The sequence below is a fragment of the Zosterops lateralis genome, assembly GCF_965231275.1.
Source record: "Zosterops lateralis genome assembly, chromosome: 3".
NCBI classification, from domain to species: domain Eukaryota; kingdom Metazoa; phylum Chordata; class Aves; order Passeriformes; family Zosteropidae; genus Zosterops; species Zosterops lateralis.
In genome coordinates, this window is record NC_139764.1 from 4,037,003 (window position 1) to 4,047,698 (window position 10,696).

Consider the following 10,696-nt stretch of genomic DNA (forward strand, 5'->3'; position numbering starts at 1 on the left):
AATCAGGAAAAGGGGGAGGAACAAGCAGGTGGAGCAAAGCTGGGCAACTTCCCAACATGGCTTCATCAGGAAAGTTTCCCTGCAGCCCCCGGGTTGCTTTGCTGCCCTCACTGCCCCAGTCCTGAGCAGTGCTCTGAGAGCTCCCTCCACTGGAAAAAGAGTTTAGTTGGTCATTACTAAAATGAATCTTGGTGAAAATACAAAGTGGTAGTAGGGGGGAAAAAATCTGCATTTGAAGCACTGATACTTCTCATAGGTGCTGATAAATACAAATCCCATATTTTTAACCCAGCTGCATTCCACTTTCCCTTGTGGAAGAGTAGAGTGTTACCAGGCAAGAGAGAGGCATTGCCCCTGGCTGGGGCATCTGTACTTCAGGATGGTTCATCAGCTCAGATGGAATTGGGCTGTTGACGGTCACTTTAATTTGAAACAAGTGGGGATTGTGGGAGCAGGACTTGTATATTTGTGTGACTCCCAGAAAGGGCACTTTAAAAGAATAGGAGACTCTAATTTGTTCCCTTGGCTGTGAAATTCAGGAGAGGCTGGAGTGAGAACTGGTTGGAGAAATTAATTGTGGTGAATTTCCTAGTTCAGTGACTATGAGCTGCAGTGTGGTAAAGGGTAGTGAGGTGTTTCCTCTCAATATCTCATTTTAAATGATGCTCTCTTGCTTTGGACCAACTCATATTGAAGTTGGAGTAATCTTTATTTTCAGTTGCAGTATCCTTTTTTCTGCCTTTCTCTGGAGCTAATATTCGAGATAATATAAATTGCTATTCACAGATCTCTTTTTTTTTTTTTTTTTTTTTTTTTTTTTTTTCCTGGTAAAACCAAATACCCCAGTCAAAGTCTCCTAGAGCTGTGCTGTACAAACACAGGGGAATATATCATCTCTGCCCCAGTTTGGGATAATGAATCTTTGGCTCATTTGCTCACTTTGAATGCATATGTACTAATTCACTAAATCCTCAAGAAAATGCAGGAAAAGCCAGGCCAGATATAGGTATAAAAACCTGAGTCCAAACAGTAAAAGGTCTGAACTACCACAATGTGAAAAGAAGAGACTTTCAAAGTGAAAGGTGACACCATCCTGTCTTCTTCATTTGCATTTCATTTCTGTTACGAGTTTGAGTCATGGGGCTCAGCCAAACTCGGGACAGATGTGGCAGGAATCTCTGTCTGCCCAGTGATGGTGTCATTCCCAGGGCAGTGCTGGGCAGAGGACAGATTTCCAGGAAAGGACTGCAAGCCCAGAGTGGTGAGAAGGCACAAGCCTCCTTTGTCACATACAAAATGAATGCTCTTGGGACATCAGAGAACACAAACCTACCATAATAAAGACAATGCTTTACTGCGTGTTGAAGATTCATTCCAAAACAACAAAAGGAGTTAGTTTCTCAGGCTTAACATTGTAGATGGTAAAGACAACACCAGCATCCATGTATTTAATAAAAAATCAGAACATAGCTCTGTGGCTTTTATTTCTGTAATACTGAAAGCATTAAAAACCCCAAAAGAATAGAACAGAGACTCTTGGCACAGTACAGCACCTTCCCTTAAAGAGTTGAGGGGGTTTTATGCACTGTGTCTGTACAGCAGCAGGAACAGGCAGCTCCTGGAACTGAAACCCATGGGGAAATATCACACTGGGATGCCTCTTTGGATTCTAGTGGCAGGCTCAAACTTGGGATTGTCAGCACCTCTGTACAGAAATTGGCATCCAAGAGTTCATTAGAAAGGTGTCTGCAGAACTGTCTGCTGCTGGTGCAGGGGATTTGGGTTTTCCAAGCCTCAGCAGCACATCCATTAAATTGCTTCATTACTTGGCTTTTTGCCTCTGTATGAGGTAAATCATCAGCTGCTAAATCTGTAGATGGGACGGATGATTGGGACGGAACGTCCTCTCTACTTAAAATCCACTGGGAAGCAAATGTTAATGTGCTCCCCTCCCCCCTCCTGTGGGTCATTGTTGTACTGCAAACCCCCCACTGCCTGTGAGCTTGTTTTGGGGAAGCTCTTGGCAGGCTCAGTTGTGGAGAGCCTCATAAAAAGTCACAACACAATTACCCCTGCCCTAAGGACCTGCACAATCTGTGACTGCAATTACATTTCATGTTTCTTTTTCCTGAACTGAAGTTACATTGATCATCTGCATCCACTGCATTTACTTAGAGGAGTTAGATCTGTGCAGGACCTTATCACTGAGCAAACTACTCACTCTTTTCAGCTATACTCTCTTTATGATACCTTTAGAAAAATAGAAGCCCCAGCTTTGCTCTGTGAGTGAAAGCAGAGTGTGTCTTGCTCAGCTTAATGCACCTTGAATTGCAGCTCTCATCTGACTGTGCTCATGAGAGATATTGGAGGCAGACAGCTGGCCAGGCAGCCTCTCACTGCGTGATATTTATGCTACTCTATTTGTAGGTGATTACAAAAACAACTTTTCAAGGTTAGTGTCCAGGCTTGCTGCAGCTTAGCACAGGAACAGGAGTCCAAAGACTTTTTTCTGGTTGACTGCCTTCATTATTAGTTTTTCTCTTTTTTTGATGGTTTTCTCTCCTTTAGAAATGTCAGGGTTATGGAATCTGATGGTTCATAGTTTTGCTGAAGGACATTCTCAGAGTCTCACAAAAACACACCAAGGTGATGGAGATAGTGAACTTTGAAGGCATAAAACAATCTCCCAGAGCTAATTAGTGGTTTGTAGTTTTAAGGGATAATCAAATGCTGGGTTCTTGTAGGAGACTAAGTGTGTACCATACTGCTCACTCTGAGGCTTTTTGCATGCCTTACACAGGCATACAGACAAAATAATTGTGGTAATGAGAAAGAGTCCACTTGCTGCAGACAGACCAGCAAAAACACACTTGTAGCTGGGCTTTGTCTTAAAGCTGGTGCAGGAATTACCTGGACTTTCCTGGCCTGTTGTCAGGCTTGACCCTACTTTGTTGGAGGCAGTGACACAGATGTGGTAAGTGGTGAATGGCAGCAGGTCATACAGGGTGTACTGCCTGGCTGTGGGGCAGATGTTGTCCATGACAAAATGCCTCTCCTCACTGTCTTGGGCATGCAGCGTCAGCTCATAGCTGTGAACAACCGAGTACGGGGCACACCAGCGTATCTGTGCCGAGCTGTCAGTGATTTCAGTCACCTCTCTGAGCCTGGGTGGGGCTGGGATCTCATCTTCCCTCGATGTGCCAGGACACAGACACTTGGATACATTCTGGAGTTCCCTGCACGGCTTCTGCAGGTGCCTGCAGGGGTTGTAGTCACAGGCGACGTGGGCCGTCTGCACCGGGGTCTCCTTTGCTGGCTCCTCATAGTCGTAGTCATCTGTGTAATGTGGTGGTGGCATGGTGGGGGCAGGCTCCGGGGGGGCACTGCTCCTGGGGGAGCTGGGCTGGGGGGGGCTCGTCTGGGGAGCACCTTCCCTGCCGTGGGTGGCAAAGGAGAGGTCGTGATGGTTGGTGGTGTGGGGGACTCCTGTTCCTCCAGCAGAGTAGTCACCAGTGGTCTGCTTGAATGGCCCTTCCTGGGGGAATGTCATTTCGGTTGTTCTGAGCCCTCTCTGCAGCTCTTCTGTTCCAGCTGGACTTGTGGAGCTGTGATCTGAGGGCTGAGCAAAGAGCTCTTGGAGAAAAACCGGGAAGGAGGTTACAGATGCCAAGGAAGGGGGATTGCTTGTGGGTTTAGAAACTGCCTCCTCCTCGTGGGAGGAACTGCCAGCCTCTGTTAAGATCAGCTTGGTTGGGTTGGATGCTGCCATGCTCACCACACCGCTCTGGATCAGGGAGCTGGTGTAAGTGTCTTTGGTTAGCATTGGGTTGGATGTTGCTGTACTCCTTGCATCCCTCTGGATCACGGAGCTGGTATAGGTGTCTTTGGTGAGCATTGGGCTGGATGCTGCCGTGCTCATCATGTCCGTCTGGATTAAGGAGCTGATGTGAGTCAAATCTTTGGTCGGCAGAGCTGAGTCAGTTGTTATTACAGCAGAGGCATCATCACTGGTAAAGTTGAAAGCATCACGATCAGGAAGGGCTGTGTTTGAGACAGGCAGTGTAATGTTGCTCTCTGACTGGCATTTATGGTAGAGCTCCAGCAGTGACAAAGATTTTGGAGGTCTGTCTGAGTCTTCCTGGGATGTGCAAAAAGTGTTCCAAGCCCTGCAGAGAGAAACCAGAATAGTCAAGATCCAGAAGAACATCACAGGTTTCTGTAGGCTGCTTGTACTGTAATAGGTTACCTGCTGTCAAACAGTCTTTACATTACTGAGAATGTGAAGCCTAGACCAAAGATAGATTATTTTAACAGTAGTCCAGGCAGCTCTTCCACAGCACTGACTGTGGAATTTATCTGGAACTGGCTTTTTGGTTTTGTAAGGTGCAGGGATCTTTTGCCCCATGGGAAGCGTCCTTCGGTACAACAATGGCTGTGAACTTTGGCAAAGGGCATCAGGATTCAAGGCAACTTGTCTTAAAGAGACTTTAATGCCATAGTAACAGGGGAACACATGCAGAGAGATGTAACAGGATTCCCAGAATTCTTAATCCATCTGGTTTAGGCAGCTGGAGGTGAGCTGACACGGGACTTTTAAATGACTAAGATCGAATTCTTTACTTACTCAGACACTGAAGTTTTGGTAAAGAATGTAACTGCTAAACCCATCCCGATGAAAAACTATCTAATTTCAACAATCTACTTCCCTGCTCTCTGAGAGATTTGATGACAAATCTTCTTGGTGGCCTTTCAAAAGGAAAAGAGACCATTTATATGCAAATATTTCTTTTAACTGCAGCTTATTTTAATTAGTCTGTAAACCCGTAGGAGAGCATGAAAACAATAGGTGAGAAATGGTGCTCTTTGCAAGGGGTTTTGTTGACTGCTGGTGGTGATGCAAGCTTTGCAAATAGCAGGGTTAGGAGAAAATAGTTCTTTAAAGATCTTCTAAAGTTTTCCAGTTTCTGCTCCCAGGGCTGGCACATCAGGACACCTCATTTTCTATCTCCGGCTAATAGTGAAATATGGTCCAAAACAGAAAGAAAATACGATCACCTTAAAGTAGAATCTACAGCTAATAATAAAACTTTATGCTTTGTCCCTGAAAGAGACATTATTTTGCAGTTCTACTTCTTGTGGAAGGGAAGAACACACAAAGAATTTGAATAACTTAGTGAATGGTGGTGAATGTCTGGCCCCCAAACAGCTTGCACAGCTCACTTACTTTTGCAGAACAACTTTCTCGGGCTTGGCCAGCAGCCAGGAGAGCTGGCAGTTGCACAGCAGAGGATTCCCTTGCAAGTTGATGGTGATGCCATCCGATGAATTGGTGTTCCAAGGATTAAAGGAACTCAGGTTACAGCTACAAGACAAATGCAATAATTAAAAACCTCTGAGCTGCCTTCCAACGACTGGAGCGTGCTTAGTATCCCTTATCCTTGGTGTGTGTAAGACGCAAAGCAGTATTCCCAGTTCCCTTGGTAGTAACCAGTTATTAGAGCCACCATCCTTCACTCTGCACGCTCAGAAGGTGCTCTCTTTTTTCTAGGACTTTAACTGCAATTCCTTTAATTTTGGGCATGATTTTTAGCACTTTGAACTGGTATTCCTGCAAGTGTTGGAAAGTGCTGTGTAAATTCAGTGAGGCAATCAAGGGGGGATGGAATCCATAGGGATTTTGCTTGGTATGGGTTTATTTCCCTGAAACTGGTTTCTAGGCACAGCCAGTGCTCTAGTGTTTGCTTTCTGATATGCTTATATCTGGGTCTCTATTATAAAAATGTTTCAAAGTGCTCTCCAGATGTTTTCCTTTATGCTGACTGCTCTGTGAGCACTTCACCTGCTCTTATTTCAGACTTTGTTCCTCTTAGTATTTCAGGTATGTGACATACCAAGAGGTGCTGCCCCTAGAATGAGGACCGAAACATAGCTTTTACTAATGCTGAACAAGGAACTGTGTTAAACTCTCACACTAGAGGTGGGAGGGACAGGACTCTTGTCTGCTTCTTAGATGCAGGTTTTAGGGAACTGTCAGCATTCATCCTTGCAGAGCAGGGAACCCTCAGTGTGACCTGCTTCTCCTCTGATGGGATATTGCCACTGTAGGTGTTGGAAGCCTGGCCTGTGTCACAAGTGGGATTCAAGTGGATCTATGCTGATCTAAACAGCACTGGGTGAATTCATCCATTGGACAGGGAGATGAGGCAGAGGAGTGGGAACACAGTGGACACAACCTCAAGCAAATAATTAATTGTGCTATGAGTCCCATGCTGCCTCTTTGGGCTGTACCAGCTCTGTCAGGCCAGATCACAAGTTTTGCAAAGACTGCAAACCCACACCTCCTTCCTCAATCTGATAACAAACTGTTCAAGTCAGCTCCCAGGCACCACAAGCTGTGAGGCAAAAACAGTGTTATGTGAGTGCTTTATGTGAAGAAGGACAAAAAAACCCAACTCACTTCTCAAATGAGAAATGGCCCAGGTGAGGAGCACTGTCAAACATCTCTGTCTGCACGAAACCCAGGGAAGGGGAATCTTGACAGTGCAGCTCTCGGAGACCAGGCAGAGCCTTGAAGAAGTTGCTGTCGAGGCTTCTTAACCGTGGCATATTTGTCAGGTGAAGTGATCTGAGGTTGGCCAAGCCTCTGGCCCACTCTGGTTGAACTGAAAGAGAAAAATATTTACACCTGTTGCCTAAACAGGGCATTCCTGTGGATTTCTGCCCAGAAAAAGGCTTTGAATTCATAAAGTATCTGTCACCTTCTGCAACTACTCTTTTTGGGAAAGGAACACTGTATAAATACCCATACAGCTGCATTTTTCTAATAGTCCCTGCAGGTCAGGCTGTCATAGGGCAGAGGAAAAGAGGGGAGGAAACAAAGCTGATAAGAGATATGGAATAGATTTCTTGCCGGGTGAGATTAAATGAACAAGGATTTCTCTGCTCAGAAAAGTGGTCTACAAGGTCCTGATTGGTGCAAGAAATGCAAATCATTATTTCTCCTAGCACAGGAAAAAGAGCCAAGATGTATGAAACAGAAAGAATAGGCCTTGTACAAAGGGCCTTTCCATCTCATGACTCAGTAGGGTAACTCACTACCACACAGGGGATTGGGCAAATTCGTGGAGGAAATTTGGTGGTGCAGCTGTTTAAGGTGAGTTGAAGTGAAATCTCTGGCTTGAGGAGCCCCTAAGGCCCTGCCCCTGCCCCAGGCTGAGAGCAGCTGGGCAAGGCATCTCACATCCGTGTGCCTCAGCATCTCAGGCACAAACTGAGGCTGGCAGGGGAGGCCGGCAAAAGGGAAAAAGCCTCCTGTGGATTGCTCGGGGCAGGGATTGTTTCCCCTCTCAGCGGAAGGAAGTATTCGGCCCGGCTGCGGATGGCACAAAAAGCCTCTCTGTGCTACTTCAATGCGGCCCTAAAAGCTGAGTGGGACTGTGGGGACAAAGAAAGATTTCAACAGCCCGTCTGGGAAGAGAAACTAATTTCCTCCTGTGCTTCCCAAAACTAATCCCGGGGCTGACAGGGGGATGACTGTCAGTAGCAGACAGTGGGATTAGGATGGCGGTGGGTGACTACACTAGGACAAACTGTCCTGTCTCTGCCCTGGTTTGCAGGAGAGTGCCTTGCACGCTTGGACCAGCTGTTTGCAGCTTTCAGTGTGAGGTGTTCCTCCTGCACTCCAGGCTCAGTCAGGATGGAACTACTGTCTCAGCAAGGCTTCTGCTCCTCTGGCCTGACCAAGCCCCGTGTTTACAGTGGGAAACCCAGAAACTTACATTTCTCAATAAAGGTCCCACTCAGATCAAGCACATTGATGGAGTTTCCAGGTCTGTTTATGACCTCGCTGGGGTCTGTGCTGATGGCAAAAGCAGAGTCTCTAATTCCTTTGCTGTCATCCTGCCTGAGCAGTGTCAAAGAGAGGTTCAAGACCTGCAGCTGAGGGTAGCAGGAAAAAGCCAGTGGCTGGATTTCAATCAGTGGATTTCCAGCCAAGGACAACCACCTCAGGTTAGGCAGGGCAGAGCCGAGGCAGGATGGCACAGATGACAGCTTATTAAAACTCAAGTCCAGCTTGAGGAGACTGCTGAGGGCTTCAGATCCCCACTTCACTGACCAGAGGTGGTTGTGCCTCAGTAAGAGGACACGCAGCAGTGGGAGGTTTGCTATCTCTGTGCCATTCACCTCCTCCAAGATGTTATTGCTGAGATCCAAGATCTCCAGGGTCTCTGGAAGGCAGACAGGGAAAGTTGTCAGGCTGCTGTTGGTCAGCTGCAGGGTGATCCAGGTCCTGTTTTTCCGATCCTCACAGGACATGCTGGTGAGATTAACATTCTCCCAAGTGTCTTCCTGAGCCAGCTGGAAAAAGGTGGTGACATCCCTGGACGCTGCTCTGCTCACCAGGCCATGTGCTGTGGTCTCCAGCAGCAGAGGGAGGATGAGCAAGGGTGACAACATCCTTCTCCCAGGTGCTTGCAGTTTGCAAGGTCTGTTTCCTTTTTTTGTTTCAGGGAGAGGAAAACAAAACATCAACACTTAGAGCTAAATTAAAATTCCTCTAAGCATCTATGAAGTATTTTAAAGAAAAAGAGTTTATAAGCCCTTTCCTTATTATATCCAGACAGCTATAAGTGATAATTAATAGCTGTTCTGTAATTAAGCTTAAGTAAACACGAATCCTTGGGGACAGAGGTATCATGCAGTCTTAGTCTAAGTGTGCCTACAGTCGCTCATGCAGGAAGCATGAACCAAGTTGTATCCCACACCAGGACCCTCAGTGCCAGCAGGTTGTGCTGCAGTGTCCAGTTTGGCCAGCCTAGTGGGAAGAGTTTTACAGTGGGGTGATGCCCAAACAACAGGGTCAAGTGCCTGTGGAAAGGGACTTTTTTTCTGTGAGGTTCTGAAAATTCATTCTGTGAGGATGAATGTGAGGACAGAGAAGAGTCGGCAAACTTTAAAGCACAGGACCCCAAACTGGGCTGAGTTGTGTTCGAGTGGGCACGTAAAAATGCCTTCCCTGTGTTAGGAAGGCCTTTTCTTTCCTTAGCAGAAGCTGGAACAGCAAAACCAGGGACTTGTGTGGGCTCTGCCAGGGCAGGTGCCCCTCATTCTGAGGACAGTCACAGGTTTTGGGGATACCGAGCAGCTGGCCGTGCCCCACAGCCTGTGGGCCAGGCAGCAGCAGGGCTGGGCCTGCTGTAGATGAGAGCCACAGATGGGCTGCACAGCCCAGCTGCTGGGAAAGGCTGCACTGGAAATGCAGCTCCAGAACCACATTTCAGTGGAAGTGGTCAGAAACTGAGCACGCTCCTGGATCAGGACCCCAAAGGCCTGAGCGCCAAGAAACATGTTATTTAGTGTTACAGCTCCCTCTGTGCTCCCTCCTTCCCCCAGCCCTGCTTTGGTCTTTGTAAAAAACCGAGAAGTCCTTAATGACTCGTGCGAGGTCCCCACAGGCGATCTGTGTCAGAGGAAGGAACTGACCCCAGCCCCAAACTCTTGCTTTTCTTATTGAGCTGTCTTTTGTGCTTCCTGGCATCAAAATGATCGTTCCTCGTCCAGAAATGTATTACAGTGTAGGGTGGTAACTGAAACCCTACGTATTATGAAATATCTCAGACTTATTCCAAAGTTTAATTGCTCCTTGCTGTTCCCTGAATGATGCCAGCTCTTGCTCAGACCGTTATCCTTTGCTGCCATCCCAGATTTGAAGTGGGGACCAGGAAAAATAGTACACACGGGACCACCAAAACAATGTGTTGTGTTTGCCTGTGTCCTTTTCGTCGGAGGGAGCCGCGCAAGAGCCAAGCGGCCTCAGGGCTTCCCGGTCACCGGAGCCGCCGGATCCCCTGCTCTGCAGCACATTGGCAGGGATAGGATGGGAGGAATTGGGCTGCTGTGTTCCAGTCTTAGATTTAATCTTAATCCTTGCCTCTAAACCGCATCCGCTTGCACGTACCTGTCCAAAAGTCCTGATGCCTCGTGCCTCCGCTCGGAGTGGCTCCGACTGCCTGGCCTTGATTTTATACGCTCGGGGTGACTCAGCTGACAGCGTGAAATGCCTCTTTTCTGTTCCCAGCTTTCCCCGCTCCCGGCTCTGCCCACAAGTTCAGGCGAGGTTTGTTCCAGGCTTGCTCCCCCGCATCCAGCTTTGAGAGGAGGCGGCGCCGGGCAGCTTTCCCCGCTCCCTTGGCCCTAGCAGGAGGTGGGTGGGAGGGCTCTTATTTCCCAACACTCAGGCAGGGCTGCTCCTGTCTGTCTTTGTCTAAGCAGAGAGGGGTAAAGGGAAAAAGATCAGTGTCAATAGTCCCAACTCTCACGTCTTCCACTGAGAGTGGGGGGCGGAGGGAGAGGAATTGTTGTGTTCCTTTGTCGGCAGGTCAGGATGATGTAAAGCCGAGGCTCTGCCTGCTGATATGAGCTTTGGTCTCTCTTTAGGTGCCAATGAGGGGTTTCAAGTGTTTAAATTTCTCTCTAAGGCTCTTGCTCTTGGAGAGTAAATCCTGCAAAAGTTCACACAGGGCAAATTACTTTTCTAAGGAGGCCTTTAGGATATGCCAAAAGTAAAACTTTCACCTGCTCCTCCCGCAGAGAGGAATTCTCTCTGCCGATGGAGAGGGCGTGGGGCATCTCACTCCCCGTGTGACAGCCTTGGAAGGCCTCTCCTGGTCCCGCTGTGCGTGGGTTGTGTTCTCCG

At 47.6% G+C, this 10,696-nt stretch overlaps 1 protein-coding gene across 1 annotated transcript; it reads right to left on the bottom strand.

The window, feature by feature from the left end:
- Positions 1-1,456: 1,456 nt before the first annotated feature.
- LRRN4 (leucine rich repeat neuronal 4) lies at positions 1,457-10,072 on the bottom strand. The gene is made up of 5 exons (XM_083858554.1): positions 9,959-10,072; positions 7,779-8,495; positions 6,458-6,662; positions 5,225-5,362; positions 1,457-4,166 (listed from the first exon to the last, which is right to left on the bottom strand). Exons 2-5 carry the CDS (start codon positions 8,455-8,457, stop codon positions 2,693-2,695), a joined length of 2,496 nt encoding a protein of 831 aa, XP_083714680.1. The 5' UTR covers positions 8,458-8,495; positions 9,959-10,072; the 3' UTR covers positions 1,457-2,692.
- Positions 10,073-10,696: the final 624 nt, after the last annotated feature.